The sequence below is a fragment of the Molossus molossus genome, unplaced genomic scaffold, assembly GCF_014108415.1.
Source record: "Molossus molossus isolate mMolMol1 unplaced genomic scaffold, mMolMol1.p scaffold_m16_p_20, whole genome shotgun sequence".
NCBI classification, from domain to species: domain Eukaryota; kingdom Metazoa; phylum Chordata; class Mammalia; order Chiroptera; family Molossidae; genus Molossus; species Molossus molossus.
The window spans coordinates 13,971,170-13,998,352 of record NW_023425356.1 but is presented as its reverse complement, the minus strand read 5'-3'; the positions used below and the strand labels follow the sequence as shown (position 1 = coordinate 13,998,352).

The 27,183-nt window shown below is 41.9% G+C and overlaps 1 protein-coding gene and 1 long non-coding RNA gene across 3 annotated transcripts in view; one reads left to right on the top strand and one right to left on the bottom strand.

The window, feature by feature from the left end:
- AMPD1 (adenosine monophosphate deaminase 1) overlaps positions 1 to 23,159 on the top strand; it is a 24,331-nt gene extending 1,172 nt beyond the window's left edge. Inside the window, exons 2-16 of one of the 2 annotated variants that reach the window (XM_036272660.1) lie at positions 517 to 528; positions 4,370 to 4,550; positions 5,858 to 6,023; positions 8,546 to 8,711; positions 13,872 to 14,091; positions 14,886 to 15,015; positions 16,478 to 16,672; positions 16,950 to 17,081; positions 17,989 to 18,152; positions 19,716 to 19,842; positions 20,026 to 20,189; positions 20,852 to 20,972; positions 22,187 to 22,360; positions 22,531 to 22,641; positions 22,986 to 23,159. In XM_036272660.1, the coding sequence (XP_036128553.1) occupies positions 517 to 528; positions 4,370 to 4,550; positions 5,858 to 6,023; positions 8,546 to 8,711; positions 13,872 to 14,091; positions 14,886 to 15,015; positions 16,478 to 16,672; positions 16,950 to 17,081; positions 17,989 to 18,152; positions 19,716 to 19,842; positions 20,026 to 20,189; positions 20,852 to 20,972; positions 22,187 to 22,360; positions 22,531 to 22,641; positions 22,986 to 23,144 (2,222 nt within the window). In that variant the 3' untranslated portion in view covers positions 23,145 to 23,159. The remainder of the gene's footprint in view (positions 1 to 516; positions 529 to 4,369; positions 4,551 to 5,857; positions 6,024 to 8,545; positions 8,712 to 13,871; positions 14,092 to 14,885; positions 15,016 to 16,477; positions 16,673 to 16,949; positions 17,082 to 17,988; positions 18,153 to 19,715; positions 19,843 to 20,025; positions 20,190 to 20,851; positions 20,973 to 22,186; positions 22,361 to 22,530; positions 22,642 to 22,985) is intronic. The other variant, XM_036272661.1, reaches the window with a different exon arrangement.
- LOC118637307 lies at positions 7,407 to 27,183 on the bottom strand. Its single transcript, XR_004960936.1, has 3 exons — positions 26,744 to 27,183; positions 14,902 to 15,044; positions 7,407 to 7,507 (listed from the first exon to the last, which is right to left on the bottom strand). It is a non-coding gene; the product is annotated as an uncharacterized LOC118637307 (long non-coding RNA).

The window sequence follows — 27,183 nt, the reverse complement described above, 5'->3', positions numbered from 1 at the left end:
TTCTAAGTTTCTTACATAATCCCTTAGGTTCTTTATAGTTCTTTTGTAAGCATAAATATGTTTTGAGAATGGTATTTGCACCTAAAGCTTTTTCTATGTTTAAGAATTATTTAGGACAGACTCTCAGAAATGGTTGGTAGGTGTTACTCAGCTGTTTATCAGATGAGCTGTTTCAGTTTACCTGCTACCAGCATCCTGTAAGAATTTCCATTCTTCCTAACCAGGTTTTCTTTAAAATCACATTTTTACAAAGAGTACCTTTTTATTATTGTAAACAAAAATTTAAAGAGCCATTGAAAGGAAAAGAAAATGAAGAGATGTATAAGGACTATATTCCCAGGGTTTTCTAGTGGCAGCAAACTGCAGGTCAGTGGGAAAAGGAGCTGTAATAACACAACCCACCGCACCCCATTTGTACCAATCTACATATTTCTATTCCAAAGCACCAATTAATAGCCACTATGATTTCTGAAAGTTGTTCATATATTTTATCTTGTTTTATTTTACTTTATACAGCTGAAGAAAAACGTGAGTATCTTGGACTATTTTTTCCTGCCATTTGCTAAAGTATCAATTTTTCAAAGATACTATTCCTTAATTCAGAAACATGGGTGTTTTTCAGCAGTGTTTATTAAATGATAACCATTTAATAGATATCCCATAGCATAAAAAATGAACTCGTGGATTTTCCAGACTCCTCCCCCCCAAAAAATCCATTTTTAAAAAAGATAATCTCATGGGACATTCATTTGATAATTTGAAATAAAATAATCTTCTCCTTTAGACATAGATTAGCCAGGGAGATCTATTGAGTCTTGCTTTAGTAAGCCCTCAACTCCAATGCAAAAAGTAATGTGGTAAATTTTTGTGGCCAGGAAAATGAAAACCTGTTTTAGATCAAATAAATGTATGTTCCCCACCATTTCAAATTAGACTTGTCCGTTAGCTTGTAGGTCCACCTCTGAGTTCCTCTGTGAGGTGAGATGTGGGTGATGAAAGGCCTGCAACCCGCCCTTCCTTCCCATTGATAAAGCACTGCTGAGAAATAAGCATGCTTTTCTGGATCTGTTGGGTGACAAGCAAGCATGATATTCCTTTTCTTGAGTCTTGCACTTCCTATGTTAATAATAATACTCCCCTACTTCTGGCTAGGACTATGTAGTTCTTTTTTATTTTTATGTTTTATTGATTTTTTAGAGAGAGAGGAAAGGAGAGATAGAAACATTGATGTGAAAGAGAAACATTGATCAGCTGCCTCCTGCATGCCCCCCACTGGGGATGGAGCCTATAACCCAGGCATGTGCCCTGACCGGGAATCGAACCGGAACTTTTCAGTCCATGGGACGATGCTCAATCCACTAAGCCACACTGGCCAGGCAGACTGTGTAGTTTTTAAACTATTTCTTATTTATTTATTTTTATTCTCACCCAAGGACATTTTTTTCCATTTTTTGTTCAGATAGAATGGGAGGGAGAGAGAGAGAGAAACATCGATGTGAAAGGGACACATTGAGTGGCTGCCACCCGCACGACCCAACCAGGGCCAAACCGGCCAGGGAAAACTATTTTTTATTTCATTGTTTTTACAATTACAGTTTACATTCAATATTATTCTGTTCTTGCTTAATCTTTATAACAATTCTCTAAAGTTGACTTTATTATTATTAACACTAGCCTTTCAAGATGATGGACACTGAGACTCCTAATGATTACGTGGTTTGCCTGAGGCCACCTAGTGGTCACAGACACTTTTTCTCACTCCTAGCCCACTGTTCTTTCCGTTTCGCCCTCCACTCCTTGTTTCTGTTCTCTTGTCTCTTCTCTAGCTGAACGTAGAAGTCCTAACCTCAAGACCGTTTCACTCAGGTGCTCCATTCCCTCCAACATGGCATGCTTAGAGAAGAGCTCAGCGATTACCTATCAGACCCACGGTTATTGTCTGTCCTTTAGCCCATGAATTCAGGTTGTCACCAAATCTTATCTACTCATCTTTTGAAATATCACCACTCCCTGAAGTATTTTTAAAAGCAGAGCTCTTGAATTACGAGTCAAATTTTAGCTGTGGTTACATGAAGTCAAAACAACTGATTGATTCAGTGGAAGGAAATATCAACCGTATGGTTTTTGGTCACCATGTAAACTACTTCTTAAGAGTAGAGTTTCTGTTTTTCAACTGTCTATAGTGTCTTGGGAAGATACAGCCTTAATAAAAATAATGTTTAAATATTTTTTTATTGATTTTTTTTTAGAGAGAGAGGAAGGGAGAGAGGAATAGAAACATCGATGTGAGAAACATCAATCGGCTGCCTCCTGCTCGCCCCCTAGTGGGGGATCGACTCTGAAACCTGGGCATGTGCCCTGACCAGGAATCCAATTGGGACCTCTCAGTCCATGGGACGAAGCTCAATCCACTGAGCCACAATGGGTTGAGAACAATGTTAAAAATATGAAACAAATGGATGTGTGCAGTCCCAGATAATGAATGCTTGTTCTGCAAGAGCCAGATCTCAAGCAAGTAGGATTTGGTTCCTGAGCATCTATTTCTTACTGTCCTTCCTGAGGCCTCCAGCAGCATTGCCACAGACCCAGCATCCTCATCTTCATCATCATCAACTGGCCTACTACCATTTTCCCTTCACGGTGCATGGAGCCTTTCTCATGTCTGCTTGTCGTTCACCTGGAGGTGCATGTGCTTGCTCGTGGTGCTCGGGGGAAACGATGCAACTTCTAGGCGTTGGGCGGCAGTGGGGTGGGGAGGCATTCTCAGGCCATCAAATGTACCTACTTAGTGTTTTATTTGTTCCTTCCTGGATTGTGATGCTTGCCAAAGAACTACTCACGGCACCCAAAGATGCTTTTCAGTTTCAGGAAGTGCTTGAGTTCAATGGAACAAATAGATGCATGAAATTCAGCCAACATAGTGGGCTTCTCTGTTACTCAGCTGTGACAAGCCAGGCTTTGAACACTGGCTGACTGACTGTTGGTGTTGGTGAAGTTATGAACCAGTTACTGTCATCTCCAATGTGTGCTTCAGCCTATACTAAATCAGATCATTTATCATTTCCTTAATAGCCCAAAGCTAACCCAGAACACATATCTGTCTGACCAAGGCTACCAAATTACATCATGCAGTTTACTCTGGCGCTTTGTTTTCCTTGAAGCATTTCCACATCCATTAGCTCACTTGTGTCATGACAGCCTTGCGAGTGAGGTTTGGTAGCACCGGCCTTCTCCCTGTACCGAGAAGGAAACGGAAACAGAGGAGCTGAAGGGGTTGTTAAGTGCAGAACAGAGACTTGAACACATTACACTTGCTTAAGTTAGAATTGAAATTGTGGCATTTTGGAGATCTGTAGAGACATTGATAGAGCAGGAGTGGAGGGGGGTCTTTCTCTTTGCATGCACTTTGCGTTGTCATCATGCGAAGAATATTTCTGTCTTTCACTGTTGCTCCCAATAGCTGTTTGCCATTTTCATTGTTTGCTACCTGTGCTTTGCTGGAAAAAACAAGAGACTTTTAGAAGTATTAGAGGTAATGACTCTTCAGATGGGAACAATTGGGTATCTGGAAAATACAGTGGAATGCTTGATGGTCATCGCTACCCTTTCTTATATCTTGAGAGTCTTGGGGATTGTTCATGCTGAGCTAAAGGTCACCCCTCCACCCATCTTAAGAATGAAAAAATTAAAGCATGTAAAAGTAAAAGTGGTTTTCCAAGGCTCACTCATTATGGAAGCCACACATCCACAGAAATGGGACTCCCAACACTAGGTAGTACATTTTAGTGGTCCCCTTCCCCCTACACCAGGATACCCTGAAGCTGTCAGGATTTGAGGAAAAAACAAATGAGGTTGTGATGTGCGAGAGAAACATAATGTCAATCCTATGAGGAAGAAAGGCCCTAACGTATATATTTTTTTCAGAAGACTTAGATCACTGGTTCTCTTTAGGAAGAAAAACTCCAAGGACCAACAACCCGATGTACATCTTCAAAACCACTGAAAAACTCCACCAACCTAATGGAAGGACTGTGCTGCATAGTTACTGTGATATCAAACTCAGCCCTGACAGATAAGGCTATCTTACATTAAGTGTTAGTCCTGCAAGAGCTCAAAGCCATCTTTAGGACCCTCCTGAAATATGTTGTAAGAATCTGACCTGTGTTTCTGAGAATGGATTCCAAGCTGCCCACACTAAGCCACTAAAGAGAGTGCAGGCATCGACTCCCATCGCGTTTCTGGGACAGTCAGACAGCAGGGGAGCCATGCACCCAGGACAGTCCTTAGCACTGAGCCTTACACATAGCAGAAACCCTTGGGTGGCATCTGGGAAAGGGCTTGAGTACTAACACATGCACACCTCTTTTAGAAATTGACGATGCAATGCGTAGCTTTGCTGAAAAAGTGTTTGCCTCTGAAGTCAAAGATGAGGGAGGCCGTCAAGAGATTTCCCCCTTTGATGTGGATGAAAACTGTCCAATTTCCCATCTTGAGATGCAAGCACACATATTCCACCTGGAGTCTCTGTCCACCTCCACAGAAGGCAAGAGGTAAGTGGTGTAAGGGAGATGGGTACTTAGTACACTGGGACACACGGAAGGGGAAATATCAGGGTAGATGGTTCAGTGTGTCTGAATGATGGTTCAACTCAGAGGAAGAACTCTGCCAGTAACTTAAAAATTCTCTCCCCCGCCCCACCCCCATCACATACGACTGAAATGGAAGAAAACAGTGGCCCTCCTACCCTCAGTCTCAACTCCCTTTAACTGAAGCCTCCCTGTCTGCCCAAGCTACAGGACATGAGCTACTATGCACTTGTTCCAAACCAAAGCAAGCTGCTGGCTGCTGTGCACACACTCAGCTTATGCCTGATGGGTTCAGGAACTGGAACTCAAGAGCCTCATCTTCAGACTCTGACCTCAGCCAGCTTAGTATTCTGCTTGATGCGAATCCTGTCCTCCAGCCAGTCAGACCTCCTCCAGGACCCAGCCTTCCATTTCTGCCCTCATGCCAGGCCCACTCTATGCCTATAATGCAGAATTACTGCCTCCCAACAACTTTCATAGATTCCTCTCTACAAATCTGTTTGTTTTCACTTATTTGAACTACTCTACTACTCAGAATCTGCCATCACTTTGTCCTCAGACCTATATAAACCACTTACCTGGAACCCCCACCTCATATAACTCTCCTACCCTTCTATCTCCAGCTTCACAGGGAAAAGATCAGTCTGTTGTCTTTCTCTTGGCTTTATATCTTTAAGGAAAGAATAACAAATTCACCTTATTTGTCAGCCCCCATAGGACCCAACATCGGGCTTGGGTCAAAGTAAAAATTCAATAAGTACTTGTCGATTTGAAGAAGTAATATTGATTAAGCAACTTAAAATTCCAGGTATTGTGCTAGGCATTTTATATACATGAAATCTTACAGAAAGCCTGTAAGGTAGGCATTATTACACCATTTTTTTGGCAGATGGGGAGACAGATGCTCATATAAGTTAAGGAATATGCACTAAATGACACAGGTAGTAACTGACATAGCCTGTGTTTATTGTGGTCCCCAGACTGCCTATTCTGCTAGGAGTGGGCTACTGTCCTGTTCAGCAGGACAACATCATGCTGAAAATCTTCTAGTATGTTTCCTCAGGCCCCCATTCCAAGAAGAAGGAAACACTGTCATGTGATAGCCCCCCCATAGGATTGGATCCTGTTTCTAACACCCAACCCACATTTTAATTTTCACTTTTTGTTCTCAAAATGAAACTCTATAGTGAAACATCAATTTATCACAATTAAACTGCCAATGAAGACAAAAATAAATCCTTTTATTAATTTATTTTTCATTTCAAACCCAGAAAAAAGCATTTCTTTGGACGGAAGACTATTAATCTCTCCATTCCACAAAGTGAAACATCTTCCACCAAAATGTCCCACATTGATGAATACATCTCTTCTTCTCCAACTTATCAGACTGTGCCTGATTTTCAGAGAGTGCAGATCACTGGTGATTATGCCTCTGGGGTGAGTTGCTCCTTGCGCATCAGATGTAACTGCTGGGAAGATGCTCAGCTTGATTGTTTCAGCTTCTTACCTCCCCCCTTTCCTTTTGAGGAAGGTGTTAGCTCACCTGCCCTTTATTATATATTATTGCATTTTAACACCAATATGTCATGACTTATATTTCTGTCTTGCTTTCATCATCCCCCATAATTTCTCCTCCTTTACCTCATTTCTTGACAATGGAGAATATGCAGTAGAATGCAGTGTATGCATTACAGAATGCAGTGGACAGATTTGGGCAAAAGAACCAAAGAGAGCAGTTGGTGGACTCGTCTTACTGAGGGCATCACAAAACAGGAACGAGAGCCTCCAGGAGGCACGGAGGGTCCTTGGAAAGATGGACTTGGGACAGACCTAGAATAGAGAGAATGGCTGCAGGCAGCGTAAACTAAACCAAGAAAAAGGAGGGGGAAGAGAGAAGAGTGGAGAAACCATTAAAAAAAAGAAAGATGAGAAAATTCTAATGGGGCTATTGGGTTGTGACCAACTGTCCTCTCCAGTTTCATTTCAGATGCTTACATAATAGAGTATTGCTTGGAACAGACTCTAGGATGCCACAGGGATAGTAAGCTCAAGTCACAAACAACTTGATCTGCTTGTTCTACCTACAACAGTTGGTCAGTTAATAAATCTCTGCCACAATTGACTTGCAGAATCAGCATCATATTGGTGATGCTATTTATTTATCACTCTGTGCTCCAAATATAGTTTTCATGACCAGTCCTAAGCACCCTCTCTGCGACTGACCCACTTAGAGTTAGTTCTGAGATATTTAAAAGTGACAGAGCAGTGTAATGACCACTACTGTCATTTATTCATTTTCTGTATGACAACATGGGTGCTCTGCAAATGGCAGGGGGTTTAGATGCTAAATAATTGAAATAAACTGTTTAGTAGTGACATGGAAATGAAGGTTGGAAAACTATGGAGTTCAAAAAAACTATAAAAATGAGGAGACAGCCCTGGCCAGTTTGGCTCAGAGGTTAGAGCATCGGCCTGCGGACCAGAGAGTCCTGGGTTCGGTTCCCACTAAGGGCACGTACCTCGGTTGCAGTTTGTCCCTGGCCCCGGTTGGGGTCGTGTGGGTGGCAACCACTCGATGTGTCTCTCTCACATCGATGTTTCTCTCTCTCTCTCCCCGTCCTCTCCCTCCCACTCTACCTGAAGATAAATGCAAAAATGTCCTCGGGTGTGGATAAACAAAAAACGAAGAGACAAACTTGATATCTATGTGCTTGGTAAAATGAAAAGAGGAATAAAAGAAGATGGGAGGAAGCACAAGGTTCACAGAAGTCAGGGAGAGGCCAGTCCTCCTATGAAGGGCACCTGAAGCCTCGGTCTGGAGTCTGATGAACCAAGTGTGTTGCTCTACCTGTCGCATGAAGGTGTCTGAGTTGCTGAGCAGCACTCCACCTGGGCATAGTCTGTACAAATCCACCTTCACCCTGTTAATTGAACAGAGAGGTAAAGGGCAATCAGGACTAAGTCCTCAAGGCCACTGATCCCTGAGAACAACTGATTCAGTTCAATCAGTCCTTACCGGGCACCTACTCTGTGCCAGGCATCATGTGCTAAGTGCTAAGGACACAAAGGTGAGTGAGATCCAGATCTTGCCCCTGAGGTGGCAAGGCAAGCATGCCAGTGGAAGCAGACCCTCAGGCCTGGTACCTATGCTGGACTCTCTTGGCCAAGGTCAGCAGGTTTTTTTTAAAGAGTTCAGTTGATTAGAATCAATATCAGGACTTCAAATCAGTGAGAACAAGCTTATATTGGTCCCAGAAATGCTCTGACGATGAGCATTCAGTGATTTCAAGTTATTACTGCTTGGGCCCACCAGGCCCAGCCAGGAGTCAGGGATGGAGCACGGGAAATAGACAGGTCTAGCAAATGTCCAGCAGTTCCAAGACAGTTTTACTCTAGAATCTCTCTACCTTTAGCCACAGATAAAGTTCTCTTTGAAATTATCCAAAAGAATGATTTCTCACAGGATGATGTTCTGATCCATTTAAAGCTACAGAAGGAGGTGCATGTGGGTTAAAAACTAAAACACCCCCAAATATCTCTCTCACTGACCAGCAAGTGGTTTGAATTCCCAAATGAGAGCCACACTGACTTCCAGGTGAGATACTGTCTTCACACGCTTATAAGTAAAATGTTCATATATTACCAGGAAGGAAGCAAGGGAAAACATTCCATGTGAGAATGGGTTTTTAAATCATATTTGCTAGAAAATCACTGCTATCTAGTAAAAACCAAACACAGGAAAGACTTGTTCCACAGGTAAGTTTTGGTAAAAATGGCTGAGTGAGAAAATGTCGGGACCTGCACCTGGAGGGAGACACAGGGCCCAAGTCAGTTAGGCAGCAACCACATGGCAGGTGGGGCTCGGCAACACCCAGGACAACTGGGAGGTGCCAACAAGCTTTGCCCACTTCTCGGATTTACACAGGAGCGATTCTGACACCCTGAAATGTTCTTGGCAGGTTACAGTAGAAGATTTTGAGATGGTATGTAAGGGTCTATATCAGGCCCTGTGTATCCGGGAGAAATACATGCAGAAATCCTTTCAGAGGTTCCCTAAAACCCCCTCCAAGTACCTGCGGAACATTGACGGTGAGCCTTGGGTAGCAAATGAGAACTTCTATCCAGGTAAGTAATTCTCTTCTACAATGTATGGAATATATCTTTAAGTTCAATTATTATTAAATATGCCCCTAGATTATATATAATCCGGTCTAAAAATATCAGTCACCTTTGGCTCCATTCTTTCTATCCACGTGTCCAGTCTCTTAATTCAGTCTGTATAGTATGTCTCAAGACTTCTCCTTCGCGATTCCCCCAAACCTAATTTAAGCCTATTTTCTCCTTGTCCAAATTATTGCATTATGTTCTAATTACTCTACTAAATTATTTTATTATTTGATTTTTCTTTTTATCCTCACTCGAGGACATTTTTGCATTTATCTTCAGATACAGCGGGAGGGAGAGAGGGAGGAAGGGAGAGAGAGAGAGAAACATCGGTGTGAGAGAGACACATCGACTGGTTGCCACCCACATAACTCCAGCTGGGGCTGGGGACAAACTGCAACCAAGGTGTGCGCCCCTAGCAGGAACCGAACTCGGGGCTCTCTGGTCTGTGAGCCGATGCTCTAACCACTGAGCAAAACTGGCCACTAATCTCACTCTCTTTTAGTTCATCGTCACTTTGGTGCCAGTTGTAACACAGATCTTCTCCTGGCTAAACCTTTAACTGCTCCCATCGCCTACAACAATGAGTTCAGTTTTTAGCCTAGCATTCAAGGCTAAAAACCATCTGGCCTCCTAACTACATTTTATTTATCCATTTATTTCTGGACATGCAAACTCAACTTACATATGAACTCAACTCCTCTATTGCACCTTTGAACTCGGTTCTGGTCAAAATATTTCCTGTTTTCTGTTTAGCTCAGCACTTTCCTGTGGCTGCATTGTTGCATGCTGTTCCCTGTGCCTGCAATGCCCTTCCCTCACTTTTTCATTGCGTCTCCAAATACCCCTACCCAACCTCATGCTTCAAAAGGCAGCCCAAAAACTATCATTTCCCTCCTTCTTCCTACCTCTGGATAAAAGTAAACTGCATGTTTTGACTTTCCACAGTACTTTATATATCTCATGTTTTACTTTCTGCCTTGTATAAAGTCAAATACATATTTTTAAATAATCAAATTTTAATAATTTCACAGACTTATATTGCATAACTGTATCATAATTTATTCAACCAATTCCTGGTTTTAGGCACTTAGATTTCTGACTTTTAAAACTTATTTCCAACAATGCTACAATAAGTATTTTTATATAAACATCTTTATATCTTTAGGATTATAATTCTAGAATTGAAATTTCAGGGAAAACAAATATTTAAGGTTTTTGAACTTGCAAATTCTTTTTTTTAAATTTAATTTATTGATTTTAGAGAGAGAGGAGGGGGGAGAGAGAGAGAGAGAGAGAAACATTGATTTGTTGTTCCACTTATTTATGCATTCATTGGTTGATTCTTGTATGTGCCCTGACCAGGGATTGACCCTGCAACCTTGGGATAGCAGAGTTATGCTCTAACTGACTGAACTACCTGGCCAGGGCCCAAATTCTTTTTTTTTAAAATTTTTTATTAACTTTAGAGAGAGAGGAAGGGAGAAGAAGAGAGAGAGATAGAAACATTGATGAGAGAGAATTTCAATTGGCCACCTCCTGCATGCCCCACCCCTGGGGATTGGGCCTACAACCTAGGCCTGTACCCTGAGTGGGAATCGAACTGGCAACCTCTTGGAGCATGGGTTGACGTTCAACCACTGAACCACACCAGCTGGACCCAAATTCTTTTTTCTTTCTTTCTTTCTTTTTTTTAATCCTCACCCGAGGACAGTTTTCCATTTTTTGTTCAGATAGAGTGGGAAGGAGAGAGAGAGAGAAACATCGACGTGAAAGTGACACACCGAGTGGTTGCGACCCACACGACTCAACTAGGGCCAGGGATAAACTGCAACCAAGGTATGTGCCCTTAGTGGGAACCGAACCCGGGTCTAACCGCTGAGCCAAACCGGCCAGGGCTGGACCCAAATTCTTACATAGTTTAAGATTTCCAGCCCTGGCTGGTGTGGCTCAGTTGGTTGAAGCACTGTCCTGTACACCAAATGGTTGCAGGTTTGATCCCTGGTCAGGGCGGGAGGCAATGGATTGATGTTTCACTCTCACATTGATGTTTTTCTCTCTCTCTTTCTCTCCCTTCCTCTTGTCTAAAAATAAATAAAAGCATGTCCCTGGGTAAGGATTAATACACACACACACACACACACAATATGTACACATATACAGTGATACCTCGGTTCTCGAACATAATTCGTTCCAGGAGGACGGTCGAGAACCGAATTGTTCGAGAACCGAAGCAATGAAACCCCCAATAGGAAAGCATGACTCCACAAAGCGTGACTCTCTCTCTGCACTCACACTGATGACGCAAGCAAGGCGTGCTGGGCCGAATGAACGCCATTCGGCTCAACTTGGCTCATCTCGGAAGTTCGAGTTCCAAATATTTGTTCGGATTCCGAGACAAAAGTTTCTCGAATCTCCATTTGGTCGAAAACCGAGGCGTTCGAGAACCGAGGTATCACTGTATATAATATAGACATATATCTATATCTATATCTATATCTATATCTATATCTATATCTATATCTATATCTATAGATATTTTTTTTAGGAAAAGATTTCCAGTCCTACAACTTTCTCTCCAAAATCTCCTTATAATATTAAGTCATATTAAACATGTGTCCAGTTTATAAAATTGGTATTCCTTTGTCTAAAATATTGACATTTACGCCCTGGTGGGTTTGGCTCAGCGGTTAGAGCGTCAGCCTATGGTCCAGAGAGACCCAGGTTCAGTTCGCGTTAAGGGCATGTACCTCCGTTGCAGTTTGTCCCCGGCCCTGGTTGGTAGATGTCTCTCTCTTTCGCTCTCTCCCTCCCACTCTACTTGAATAAAATATGAAAAAATGTCCTCAGGTGAGGATTAAAAATAAATAAATAAAATATTAAAAAATAAATAAATAAATAAAATATTGACATTTAGGAAGTTTGACTTGTCTTTTTTTTTTTTTTTTTTATCCTCACTCGAGGACATTTTTCCATTTTTTGTTCAGATAGAGCGGGAGGGAGAGAGAGGAAGAGAGAGAGAAAGAAACATCGATGTGAAGGGACACATCAAGTGGCTGCCACCCGCACGACCAACCAGGGCCGGGGACAAACTGCAACCGAGGTACGCGCCCTTAGCGGGAACCGAACCCGGGTCTCTCTGTACCACAGGCCGACGCTCCAACCACTAAGCCAAACCAGCCAGGGCTGACTTGTCTTTCTATCTCCTAAATTATACTTTATCTCACTAGAATGTTTAAGTATAAGGAAAATTGATATTTGATGTAGCAACATACTGTTTCATTTCTTTTTTTCGTTATTGATTTTTAGAGAGAGAGGAACAAAGAGAAAGAGAGAGAGAAAAACATTGATGAGAGAGAACATCAATTGGTCGCCTCCAGCATGCCCCATGACAGGGGATTTGGCCCACATCCTGGGCATGTGCCCTGACCAGGAATTAAACTGGTGACCGCCCTGGCCAGTTTGGCTCAGCGGTTAGAGCATCCACCTGCGGTCCGCAGAGACCCGGGTTCGGTTCCCGCTGAGGGCATGTACCTCGGTTGCAGTTTGTCCCCGGCCCTGGTTGGTCGTGCGGGTGGCAGCCACTCGATGTGTCCCTTTCACATCGATGTTTCCCTTTCTCTCTCTTCCTCTCTCTCCCTCCCACTCTATCTGTACAAAAAATGGAAAAATGTCCTCGGGTGAGGATAAAAAAAAAAAAAAAAAAATTTAAAACTGGTGACCTCTTGGTGCATGGGTCAATGCTCAACCACTGAGCCACACCAGCTGGGCCCTGTTTCATTTCTTTCGTGTTCCTTATCACCCAGTTTTGAACACAAAAATATGCAAATTTTTTTTTCTATTTTTTTCTCACTCTGGCTATCTTAGTAGTCACTTGTAAACAGGGGACTTTTTGATGCCTTGGGCACATACTTGTTGAAAGTAAAAGGGTGAGCCCAGCCAGTGTTGCTCAGAGGTTGAGTGTCGACCCATGCACTCACTAAGAGGTTACTGGTTCGATTCCCGGTCAGGGCACACGCCCAGGTTGTGGGCCTAATCCCCAGTGGGGGGCATGCAGGAGGTGGCCAATCAATGTTCTCTCTCATTGATGTTTCCATCTCTCTCTTCCTCTCTCTCTAATATCAAAAAAGAAGAAATATATATAAAGAAAGTAAAAGGATGAGTGCTTTCAAGGACTTTGTTCTTGGCTTTCTTAGGTTGAAACTGTAACAGTGGAAAGAAGGGGCCATTCATCCATATAATCTCTTCTTAGTTCCTTTAGCAGAAATGGTGGGAAATATCATTACAATAAGAATTAAAATTCTTACAATAAAACTTTATTTTATATTTCCATTTATATTAAAACCACTCTAAATGGAGCACAAAGGATTTCTAGAGCAGTGAGATTATTCTGTGATACTGTAAAGGTGTATACATGTCATTATACATTTGTCAAAGCCCACAGAATGTACAAAACCAAGAGTGAACCCTGACGTAAATTACAGACTTTGGGTGATAATGAGGTGTCGGTGTAGGCTCATTGATTGAAACAAATGTGCCTCTCCGGTGGGGGATGGCGGCAGTGAGGCTGTGTGTAGGGTGGGGCTGGGGCAGCGGTACATGGGAACTCTGTACTTGGTGCTCAATTTTGCTGTGAACCTAAAACTGCTCTAATAACTTAGTCTATGAAAAAATAACCTCTTTAAATTAAGACTGATAGAGAAGGTTGGTTTAAATAAGGAAAAGATCCAAACTCTATTTTTTAACTATAGTTTTACTTTTATTTCTACGCAATTATCTCAGAAGCTAATAAAATGCTCTAAACAGGAGGCCTTTGATAACCAAATTCAGTAAATAATTAAAATTATTTGTAAGAAATGTATCAATTATGTAAACAGTACTTCTAAGGAGCTTGAAAATTATTCTTACACTAGATGAAATAGTATAGTTATTTTATACTACTGTTTAGCCACTTTTGAACAATAATGTAAAAATAAACTTTAGCTCAGCTCTGGATAATGACAACCTGCAAAGTGCAGGATTCCAAACAAATGAGATTTTACAGTATTTCATCTTTTGGTTATTTTTATGTGGCCATTCATTCTGTGTGCTGATATATTACTCTGTGTTTTATTGAAAAAGTCTTTACCCCACCTGTGAAGAAGGGAGAAGACCCCTTCCGAACAGACAACCTCCCAGAAAACCTGCATTATCACCTCAAAATGAAGGACGGCGTAGTCCACATCTATCCTAATGAAGCATCGGCCAGCAAAGATGAGCCTAAGCCGCTTCCTTACCTCAATCTGGACTCCTTCATAGATGATATGAATTTTTTACTTGCTTTGATTGCCCAAGGACCTGTGTAAGTATTTAGTGAGACCTGACCTACTATGACAACTGGTAGTAAAAATAGGTATTTATTAAGTGTTTGTGATGTTTAAATACTATGTTAAACCCTCCATGTACATGATTTTTTTATACTCTTGACAATTGTTCTATGAAGTGGGTATTTTCATAATTCCACTTTTATAGCTGGACTTTGATGAGTTAAGTAATTAGCCCAAAGTCACGCAGCTGACTGAGCCAGGATTTGAGCCCAAAGCTGCCAACTCCAAAGCCAAGGCCTTCACCTTGAGCCACAGTCACCCATGACTTTGAAATGCCTTCCCAAGTCCTCCCTCCTTACCATGTCCAATGTAGATGAAAAGATTAAGGATTAAGCCCTGGGAACCCAGAGTAAATCAAAATGTTTGTTCTAATAATTGTTTCCTGTAGTTGTTGAGGGTTCTGATTTTTTTTTTTTTAAAGAAATGGCAGGAAGTTTTTATTTTTTTATTTTTTATCCTCACCAGAGGACATTTTTGCATTTATCCTCAGATAGAGCGGGAAGGAGAGAGGGAGGAAGAGAGAGAGAGAGAAACATCGAGATGAGAGAGACACATCGACTGTTTGCCACCCACACAACCCCAACCGGGGCCGAGGACAAACTGCAACGGAGGTACATACCCTTAGCGGAAACCGAACCCTGGTGTCTTTGGTCCGCAGGCTGACACTCTAACTGCTGAGCCAAACTGGCTAGGGCTAATGGTTTTGAAATTGACTGTTTTCCTTAAATGCCTGGAATTTTTTATAATCATGTGATTTAATTTTTCACAGAAAGACATATACCCACCGGCGCCTGAAGTTCCTCTCCTCCAAGTTCCAGGTCCATGAGATGCTCAATGAGATGGAGGAGTTAAAGGAGCTGAAGAACAATGCCCACAGGGATTTTTACAACTGCAGGAAGGTAAACATTTTGCTGCTCAGAGGTCATTCCTGGACAAAAACATTAACACAATTAGTATTTCTGGAGCAGGACAAGAAAGATACTGTTTTTCTGATTAATGTAAGATTATAGATTCAGTGGAATTTACTGAAAGTAGACAGATTATGTCTAAAAGGGTAAAAACATCTGTATGGGTTTCCACATAGAAAGATTTACTATATTCTTGCCATAAAAATTATAATCCTCAACAACAAAAGTAATGAAAGCAAATAAAACCTCAAAACCCACACTATTCTAGGATATGAAAGATTTTTATTTTGTCCTTTTATTTCTACTTCCTGACTGTAATATATTGGGGAAGTTGATTAAGTATTTCTGATTTTCTTTTTTTTTAATCCTCACCAGAGGATATTTTTACATTTATCTTCAAACAGAGTGGGACGGAGAGGGAGAGGAAGAGAGAGAGAGAGAGAGAGAGAGAGAGAGAGAGAGAGAGAAACATCGATGTGAGAGACACACTGTTCAGTTGCCACCCACACGACCCCAACTGGGGCCGGGGACTAACCACAACAAGGTACATGCCCTTGGAATTGAACCCAGGACTCCTTGGTCCTCAGGCCAATGCTCTAACCGCTGAGCCAAACCAGCCAGCCAGGGTTTTCTGATTTTCATATTCCTCATTGGGGAATATATATGCTCAGGCTAGCTCACAAAACAATTGTGATATCCAATGAGCTAATGATTGAGGAAAACTCACCAACTAGAAACACTTCCAAGATGTGTTCTGACCATTTAAGTGGTTTCAAGGAAGTGGGACTAGAAAATATAAGAGCAGCCCTGGCCGGTTTGGCTCAGCGGTTGGAGCATCAGCCTGCAGACCAGAGAGTCCCTGGTTCGGTTCCTGCTAGGGGCACGTACCAAAAAATAAAAATATAAAAGAAACTATAAGAGCAGAGATGCAGGACCAAATCCTGGCTCAGCCACCTATATAATCTTGGGCAAATGATCTATCAAAACTTTAGCTTATGAAATTGTAATTATAAAAATATCTCACTCATACATGCTGTCACTGTACCAAGGCTTCATAATTTCAACCCTTTCTCTTTGGGGTTCAAAACTGTGGTAGCTACTTCACTTCCAGATGTGTCTCTGAGGTAGAGAATGGTCCTCAAGAATTTTGTGTGGATTGAATGTAAACTGGAAGTAGATTAGATGTACAGTTATCCAAGAGAAGCAAGCACTGTTATTGCATCCAGCCTAACCTTTCACATCCTCGCAATGACACAAAAAGGTGCTATGGGTGTTTTGTTTGGTTGGGTTGGGTTGTTTCCTTTGCTAGGCCTTTTCCATCAGCCGTCAGGTCACAGCCCTGCTACTTACTCCTTTCTCTCACCACAGTGGAATCTGCAGGCACCATAGCCTCTAACAGAGCAGTATAACTAAAGCTGCTTGTCGATTTTTCTTTCTCTGAATGTACACGCAGGTGGATACCCATATCCATGCAGCCGCTTGCATGAACCAGAAACACCTTCTGCGCTTTATTAAGAAATCTTACCAAATTGATGCAGACAGAGTGGTCTACAGCACCAAGGAGAAAAATCTGACCCTAAAGGAACTTTTTGCCAAATTAAAAATGCATCCCTACGACCTGACTGTTGATTCTCTGGATGTTCATGCTGTAAGTTGTAAAGATAATGCCAGTTTCACTTGAACACTGAAGAGCCCCACATGTCTTTCTCCTACAGCCCCTCCCTTGGCAGAGCCGTGTTGGCTTACCATGCTGACTGGAAGCACCACAATTTTGAAGTTCATTCATTTGTGAACTGTCCCAGGTTCCATTCTTGGAGCCCAGCCCCTTCCCTTGCTACCAGGCCCCTGTTCCTCATGGCCATTCCTCAGCTCTTTGTGTCCAGGCAGGTCTAATGATTCACTTGTGTTCCTGTTTCCTGATTCAGGGACGCCAGACCTTCCAGCGCTTTGATAAGTTCAATGACAAATACAATCCTGTAGGAGCAAGTGAGCTACGGGACCTCTACCTGAAGACAGACAATTTCATTAATGGGGAATATTTTGCCACTATCATCAAGGTGAGGAGGAACCATCATATCTATGGTACCTGGCCTGGTTCTTGAGGAGGAGGAGGAAGAGAGGAAGGAAGAAAGGAAGGAGAGAAAAGAAAGGAAAGAAGGAAGGAAGGGAGGGTGGGAGGGAGGAAGTGCGCTATCCTTTGAAGCAATCACTTCACACATGAATATAAGAATTTCTTCTGAGCCCAGCTGGTGTGGCTCAGTGGTTGAGCATCAACCCATGCACCAAGAGGTCACCAGTTCAATTCCTGGTCAGAACACATGTCCAGACTGTGAGCCAAATCCCCAGTTGGAGGGTATGCTGGAGGCAACCAATCAATGTTTTCTCTCATCGATGTTTCTCTCTCTCCCTCTCCATTCCTCTCTCTCTAAAAATCAATAAAGAAAAAAGTTTGGAAGAAAAAAGAATTTCTTCTGAAATGTCCACTACCATAAATTTAAAAGACCTCTGTTCCTAGGATAGACAGGCTAAAGATGTGGTTTGGGGATTAAGGACCTGGCCCTCTCAGGCTTTGGGACTTGTAAACTCAGAAAGAGTTGGGATTGGAATCCGCCCTCCTCTTCAAGATGCCTGAGCTTTAGGAAGCAAGAATGGCATGTGGAATTGGGAGATATGTGTTTTGGGAGGCAGGAAGCATATGAAAAACTCAATTTCTTTTGCAGGTGCCTTGGATATCTCATCATGCTCAGTCTGACTTTTTCACTCTCTAGACTCCATAATGGCCCATCAGTCTTTTACTCCCACTAGATTTTCCTCAACTCTGTTCCCTTAGGTCTTAACCGTGGTAGTTTTCCACTGACTTCCTCTCACATTTCCTCTTTTCTTCTTAGTACCCATCCCCTGTCCTTAGACCTCCGATTTACTTGTGGGAATTCCTAGCTTTGGACTCTTCTTTTGACTTTGCAGGAGGTAGGTACAGACCTAGTGGAGGCCAAGTACCAGCACGCTGAGCCCCGCCTGTCAATCTATGGCCGCAGTCCTGATGAGTGGAGCAAACTCTCCACCTGGTTTGTCCTCAACCGCATCCACTGCCCCAACATGACATGGATGATCCAGGTCCCTAGGATCTAGTATGTACCTGCCCACCGGAAACTCTAAAGCCTCACCTCCTCTCCATGAACAAGAAATGTGCAGCATATCCAGACAGAAATAAGCTCTTAGTACTGGGTCGTGGGTCCTGGGTGCCAGATTTTGCTCACTCTGGGTTCAGCACTCCTGGCCACAGACAGAAGTTAGGAAGATTATTTCAGTTCAGTTTTCTAACCATAGGGTTTTTTGTTTTTGTGTTTTAAAACACAGAACTTTATGTAGATCACAAAATAACTTACTGAGGATGATTAAAACTTAGCTAGGATAAGAAATATATACAGCCTGGCCGGTGTGGCCCAGTGGTTGAGCAGCAACCCATGCACCAAGAGGTCGCCAGTTTGATTCCCAGTCAGGGCACATGCCCAGGTTGTGGGCCAAATCCCCAGTGGGGGGCATGCAGGAGGTGGCCAATCGATGTTCTCTCTCATCAATGTTTCTATCTCTCTTTCCCTCTCCTTTTTCTCTCTCTAAAATCAATAAAGAAAAAAATTAGAAAAAAAGAAAATGATATACATTTTACTATACACTTTCTTTCTCCTGCTCTTCCTCTCTGTGTCCAGTTCATTCTTTTCCATTCTCATCTGTACTGGGATGCAGCTTCCTTGTATCAGAACCACTTTCACTGTTTGCTGATCGTCTCATCAGCAAGTGCTCAAGTTCTCCATAATCAATGAGTATTTATCACTGGTGTTAACATCTGCTAATTACTCTTGCCCTCAGAGATGTTCCATGTCATTGAGCATTTAGATAACGTGAGTGTTTATATATTTTCTGGCCACCTACCTCATGTTTTGTGCAACCTGTGGCAATACAAAAATTTTATCCTGTCTCTTTAGCCAAAAAAGTAACTTTTTGACTGGAATAGTACTTTCTGTCTAATATCATTAAGTCAGAGAGGCAGTAGGTGTGGTAGTTAGGAGCATGGACCCTGGACCTAGATTGGCTATGCTTGAATCCTGGCTCTACCACTTACTAGCTGTGTGACCTCGGACAAGTTATATGACTTCTCTTTGCCTTTGTTTTATCATCTTTAAAATGGGGTAACAACAGTATTGAACTTATTAGGATTAAATTAGCTAATATTTCTGGCCAGTTAGAAGAGTGGCTAAAATATACTGAGTGCTATAATAGGAGTTTGTTGGACTGCCCCAGGCTAGAGCATATCAGAATGGTTCTTGATAACTGTGCCATGCTCAGCATCTTGTGTGCCACACACATAAATAATTGAACCTTTTATGTCACAGTCCCTATACTCCTCATTCTCTAACTGCATTTAGCTGTGAAAGTTCACTTTTCTTACCACCAGAGGATTTATAGAAGAGATGAAGGCATGTGGCCCAGCAAGAAATTGACACTTCCTATGCTCACCCCAACTGCATCCCTTTTTATGGGTAACCAAGAAGAGTGTACTAGAGTGGACCCGGGATGGACATAATTAGGCTTTTTCCTGAACATGGCATTCGGTCCTCTGGTTCCCTCATCCTGGGGCTATCAGTCCTAAAAATCTTCCTGTCCTCCTAAATTCTCTTCATTCTTGCCTCTAGTGATGTGTTTCGATCTAAGGATTTCCTTCCACACTTTGGAAAGATGCTGGAGAATATTTTCATGCCGATATTTGAGGCCACCATCAACCCCCAGGCTCACCCAAACCTCAGTGTCTTCCTCAAGCATGTAAGCATGAACCTGTCGGCCTTCATCGTGCTGCACATGAACCAGCCCACCCACCTGGCTGTGATTAATCCTTGGTTTATCTCTGATATTTGGTCCTTGCCTTTGGGAGCTGAAAGCTTGTCTGAGGACTGGGACCCTGCAGTTGGACTGAACTCATTGCATGGCTTGCTTTTTTTCTGACAGATTACTGGCTTTGACAGTGTGGATGATGAGTCCAAACACAGTGGTCACATGTTTTCCTCCAAGAGCCCCAAGCCTCAGGAGTGGACAACGGGAAGTAATCCATCTTACACTTACTATGCCTATTACATGTATGCGAACATCACGGTGCTCAACAGCCTGAGAAAGTAAGTAGACGAGACTGGAGCTAGGAGAATTGATGTGGCACCTCTCCTCACGCATGAGCACCCTCGGTGGTCAGGGGCCTGCACTGCTTTGCTGGGATGCTTCCAGCTGGCCCAAACCAGAATTTTCTTTCCCTTGAATTTTTCTTCAGTTTCTTTACTTAAATTTATTTAGGGGCAGGAATGGACGTTTTAGAGCCTTCAGTAACATTCAGTCCTTTTTCTTTGAAAGTTTATAGTAATTTATAGTAATCACTGTTCAATTTATTATGAAACTCCATATATGTCCCCCTTCTTAATAGATCTAAGTAAGAACAAATAGAGGAATATTATTATGGGTTTTTCCGGGAACAGTTTGTGAGTAGGAGAAATGATGACATGGTGATGTTGGTCAATTTCCTGTTGCAGGTGAAAATGTTTTATTCAGGTAATCAAATCCTGACTTTCCTCTGTACCCTTGTGTCCTCTGATGCCTCTTTTTCAAGTCTGTGTTTAGGAAGAATTAAGATTAGAATTCGGAATTGCCAGTTTTGCTGAATCCTTTGAAAGCTCCATATTAACAGCCTTCGAGAGAGTTCACTTTTCTGCTGAATTTTCTATGCCCAGAACTGTGGACAGGTCCTAGTCAGTCACCTGCGATTCCTACAGCAGTCCCCTTTCCCTAGGGAACGAGGCATGAATACGTTTCTGTTCCGACCTCACTGTGGGGAAGCTGGTGCGCTCACCCATCTTCTGACAGCATTCATGACAGCAGACAATATTTCTCATGGCCTGAATTTAAAAAAGGTGAGTCGGAGGCTCTCTTCTTTTTTCAAATTTTTTTTATCCTCACCCAAGGGTATTTTTCTATTTATTGTCAGATAGAATGGGAAGAAGGGAGAGAGAGAAAAAGAGAAAGATCGATGTGAGAGATACATCAACTGGTTGCCCCTCACACAACCCAACCAGGGCTGGGGACGAACCACAACCAACATACGTGCCCTTGACCGGAATCGAACCCGATACTCATTGGTCCGCAGGCTGACACTCTAACCGCTGAGCCAAACCGGCCAGGGCAGAGGCTCTCTTCTTGATAGTGAAAATTTAAGCGAACAATCAAAATGGAAAGCTTCATAGATAAAGAGAACAGACTGGTTGGTGATCGCCAGAGGGGAGAGAGGTTGGGGGGGATAAGTGAAAAGGGTGAAGGGATTAAAAAGTACAAATTGGTAGTCACAAAACAGTCACAGGGACGAAAAGTACAGCATAGGGGATATAGTCAGTATATTGTCATAACTATGTAGAGTGCCAGGTAGGTACTGAAAATATTGGGAGGAATACTTTGTAAGGTATATGAATGTCTAATCACTATGTTGTATATCTGAAACTAATACAAAATAATATTGAATGTAAACTGTTATTGAAAAATTAAAAAAAATTAAAAATAGTAACTTTTTATTGGAGCTAATTATACGTCATTATTAACACTGACATCAAATTAGAGTAGAACAAAAAAGGTTTTTTAGTTTAGTGCCATTCACTTTACAGGGGCACAGAGAAGTAAGGAACTTGCTCAAGATTACCCAGCTAATTGTTGCATAAACGAGTTAATGCAGATGGCCTGGCTTCCATTGTAGAACTCCCACAAAGGATAATTCAGAGGTAGCCTGGCTCACCTTAAGCTAGTTTTTTGCCAGATTCCTTGTTATAGCATGTTTTAAAATGCCTTTCGTGAGAGTCAGAACTTCCTTGTAGAGAAAAGAAAATCAGTGTTTCTAGGTGACGTCTTTTGCCAGAGACAGACCATCTAACTCAATGCTTCTGAACACTGATAATCCCAAATCATTTTATTCTAAGTAGTATTCACATTTAAAAACTATTCCTCTTCGTCACCAGGGGATTTAAAGAACAGGTGATAATTTGTTGAAAGCTAAAACTTCAGGTAGACCATGAGATTTTAACATTTTTTGTTTGTATCCCTTTTCCAACATCCTTAAATATGTTTTTCCTTTTCTTTTCAGACTCCTGTGTTACAGTACCTGTATTTCTTAGCCCAGATTCCCATTGCTATGTCACCATTAAGTAACAACAGCTTATTTCTAGAATACGCCAAAAACCCTTTTTTAGATTTCCTCCAGAAAGGGCTGATGATCTCACTGTCTACAGATGACCCAATGCAATTCCACTTCACCAAGGTACGCATATGGAATCTGGAGCAATACAAGCATATTTTGCTGGGCTGTTGTCTCCCACCCAGAATTTAAGAATTACATCAATTTATTTCACTCTTTTTTGTGTGCAAGATGTCGTTCTTTTAATACATTCCTTTCCTTTCTTTTTGCCTCATTTAAATACATAACTGAAGGAGCCACTAATGGAAGAGTACGCCATCGCTGCCCAAGTCTTCAAGCTGAGTACCTGTGACATGTGTGAAGTGGCAAGGAACAGTGTTCTGCAATGTGGAATTTCTCATGAGGTAGACCCTTCTGAGTTTAGATCTGGTCACTTGAATACTGAAAATTGAGCTGGAGATACATATGGAAAAAAATTATCCCGCAAATCACATGCAGTTGCTATGGACAGAGACTAGAAAGAATTACTCTAGTTCTCTGGCCATGCCTTTTGGGTAAGGGAAACCAAATGCACTTGTGTCTCAGCAGGCCATGCACACCGAGACACTAGAGGAGTGCTTTTAACAATTAGATTTTTTCCCTTTTGCCAATGGCTAACATAAGTAAGGAATCTTTGTGGAGGATGTAATTCTTGTCTATATCAGGGTAAAAAGAGACAACAGCTATTCTGCTTACTTTTCTCTTACAGGAGAAGGCAAAGTTCCTGGGCAACAATTACCTTGAGGAAGGCCCTATGGGAAATGATATCCGGAGGACAAATGTAGCCCAAATCCGCATGGCCTATCGCTATGAAACCTGGTGTTATGAACTTAATTTAATTGCTGAAGGCCTTAAGTCAGGAGACTAAAATAAATAAACCAAATAATAATATCAGTGAGATTTTCATTGTAGTATGTGGATACTAATGACCAATTATTGAATTCCTACTACAAGCCAAGGATCGGATTAGATATTGTCCCACTGACATTTCATTTAACTCTTTTCACAACTTTATAAAGTAGGTATTATTATCTCTATAGTGGGGAGGATGAGTAAACTGAAGTTAGTAAAGTTAATAACCTGCACAAGAATACACCTAAGTGGAGATACACAAGAGTGGAGATCTAGGTTTGTCTGATTCAGAATTTCCATGACTTTCAGGCAACACAGTTATTAAGGTGGAAAAAAAGTATAACCAATGACTTGTTATTGGGATAACGTAGGCTTTTGGTTTATAGAATAAAAACTTGCTTAAGGCACTTTGATCACTGAAAAGTCCTTTTGACAGGATTTAACTGAAGAGTGGCTTTCTTAGACAAAAATAGAACAAGTGTAAGTATAATAAATCTGTACTTATGAGTTATTATATTAGTGAGACTTTATCTTACAAAAGGATTCTTAGCTTTAAGAATTTAATTGATAATAAAATCATAGTCATTTGTAGTGATGTATTTTAAATGATTTCACTTACCAAAATAAGATGTAATGTCATTTTCTAGAAGTTGCCTATTACTCAAGCTGAGGTCCATTTAGCCAGACTACACTTATGCACATATAATTGTGTTGCCATGTAGTGGTTGGACTGATACTTCATTCAAATTATTCATTAAACAATTACTGATCAAATATCTAAAGTATCAGGTACTATTCTAGACAGCAAAGGTATAAAGAATACAATTTCATTTCCACTCTCAAGTGTGAAGTTACAGGATCAGTGGATACAAATGTGAAAAGAGCATTTTGTGAAACATCTCAGAAAGTAATGACATTTCAAATGCAACAACAACAACAAACAACGACAACAAAACAAAAGAACACAACAAACCATCAATAGCAAATTCCTGTTTCCACACTCTGTACAGGTAGCTGTAAGCATAGGTGTGAGCTCAACAGCATGTTTGTACTAGCCCTAAGAGTCCTCTCCCTGGTTTCTAAAGTTGAAGTTCTATTAGCTGAGTATTTGTAAGTCCCTTAGAGAACCTGATTTTATTTTACCTTATCAAAATAGTACAAACTGCTAAGTTAAACATTCTATTCTCAGATTTAAAAAGACACTACCTTGGACAGCTACATGCAAAAAAATGAAACTAGACCATCAACTTACACCATACACAAAAATAAACTAAAAATGGATAAAAGATTTAAATGTGACCCATGAATCCATAAAAATTCTAGAAGAAAATGTAGGCAACAAAATTTCAGACATCATACGCAGCAGAAGTTTCACTGATACATCACCTAAGACAACAGAAACAAAGGGAAAAATAAACACATGGGGCTACATCAAACTAAAAAGCTTCTGCACAGCAAAAGAAATAACCATCAAAATGGAAAGGCAACCCACTGTATGGGAGAACATCATTGCCAATGATATATCAGATAAGGGGTTAATTTCCAATATATATGGAGTGCTCATACAACTCAATAAAAGGAAGACAAAGAACCCAATTAAAAAATGGGCAGAGGAGCTGAATAGACACCTCTCCAAACAGGACATACAAATGGCCAAGAGACATATGAAGAAATGCTCAACATCACTAATCATCAGAAAGATGCAAATTAAAACAACAATGAGGTATCACCTCACACCTGTCCGAATGGCCGCCATCAACAAATCATCAAACAACAAGTGTTGGCGAGGGTGTGGAGAAAAGGGGACTCTAGTGCACTGCTGGTGGGAATGCAGACTGGTGCAGCCACTATGGAAGACAATATGGTATTACCTCAAAAAATTAAAAATTGAACTTCCATTTGGCCCAGTGATCCCACTTCTAGGAATATACCCTAAGAAGCCTGAAACACCAATCATATATGTACCCCCATGTTCATAGCAGCACTATTTACAATAGCTAAGATCTGGAAACAGCCCAACTGTCCATCAGTAGACGAATGAATAAAAAAGCAGTGGTACAGCCCTGGCCAGTTTGGCTCAGCGGTTAGAGCGTCGGCCTGCGGTCCAGAGAGACCCGGGTTCGGTTCCCGCTAAGGGCGCGTACTTCGGTTGCAGTTTGTCCCCGGCCCTGGTCAGTCGTGCGGGTGGCAGCCACTCGATGTGTCCCTTCACATCGATGTTTCTCTCTCTCTCTCCCTTCCACTCTATCTGTACAAAAAATGGAAAAATATCCTCAGGTGAGGATAAAAAAAAAAAAAAAAAAGCAGTGGTACATATACACAATGGAGTACTATGCAGCTGTAAGCAAGAAAGATCTCTTATCCTTTAGACGACATAGAGGGACCTGAAAAGTATTATCCTAAGTGAAACAAGCCAAGCAGAAAAAGACAAATACCACATGATCTCACTTATATATGGACTGTATTGAATATAACAGTCTGAGGAATAGGGTGGACCCAGAAAAAATAAATAAATAAAAATAAAAAGACACTACCAGTAAGTATATCTCCATCTTACCCATGAGAGGGCAGTAGAATACATACTTGGTAACTCACTTATTACATCCATAGAACCCATGCCAGATTTGGTTTTATACTAGGTATATGTAATCAATCTGCCTCATTTTGTCAAATAATCTTCCTGAGTGCAAAGTTTGAACTTTGAAATAAATTTGAATTTTGGAATAAATATTAACCACATTATTCTAGCCCAAAATTTCATCTTAGACAGCTGTCTGGGAAGTTTTCTAAATATGTAAGGACTTGGGGATGGGAGTGGGTAATCCATAAAGATCACGGTTCAAAATTTACTACAAACAATACATTTATATCCTCATTGAGTCATAATTTTAAAAAATGTTTTGTCGCCCTGGCCGGTTTGGCTCAGCGGTTAGAGCGTCGACCTGCGGTCCAGAGAGACCCGGGTTTGGTTCCCGCTGAGGGCATGTACCTCGGTTGCAGTTTGTCCCCAGCCCTGGTTGGTTGTGCGGGTGGCAGCCACTTCATGTGTCCCTTTCGTGTCGATGTTTCTCTCTCTCTCTCCCTCTCCCTCCTGCTCTATCTGAACAAAAAATGGAAAGAAAAAAAAAATGAAGCAATTTCTCAGAAGTTTAAATCAGATAATCCATATAAAGTGCTTAGCAGGGTCTGTATACAGTAGGCACACAATAAATATAAACTATAATTAAAAAAAATGTTTTGTCATTACTTTTTTCCTTTTTTTGGTCACAGAAGGTTAACTCCGGTTTCACTGTCCACAACTCATGGTTTCACAACGGTTTGGGATATGCAGCTTTTATTGCCGCAGCTAAATTGACTTGCGACAGTCATCTGTGATGTGTAACCAAACACCTCTTTTTCTGGCGGTCTTCTATTTTGGTACCTCTATGAGGTGAACAGATGTGGGCAGGGTTTGGTCATCAGACCCAAGAGGCTCTGGCGGAGTGAGCGGAATGGGGAGGGGCGGAAGGGTGGGGCGGCTAGCGAGTGCCTGGGAAACAGGCTCAACTCATCCTGGACTCGCAGCTTTAGTGAAACTAGGTGCTGCTGGCGGTAGGCACAGCGCCCTGCACATACCTGAGGAGGAGCGTGTTGCAGGCGTAGTGCTTCTGAAGGTGTCACAACAGGGCGTGGGGCCGACCTCAGGCTCTGGGAGTATCAAAGGCAGCCCTGCTCTGGGATTTCAAGGCTCAGGTGTTCGGAGCGTTATTTGCATCTACGTTTCAAGTTAGCACTACACTGCAACTGCTCGGGAAACGTGTGCTCCTTGACTCCGCCAGAGAAACGGTAACCCCAGGCCTACTGCGCGCGGTGGCAGGAGACAGTCCATGGTTTCCGTGAGTGAGGTGCCATCGGATTCACCAGTAGCGTGAAGTCTTGTCAAGTTCAGGTCGGTCGCGGAAAGGCCAGTCGGACCGCAGGCACAGCAAGGGCCCTGGAGCTTTTTGCTAGAGGCCCCCGACTGGACGACAGTGGCGGCGGTCACTTGCTGCGGGGCCGCAGCATCGGGGAACCAA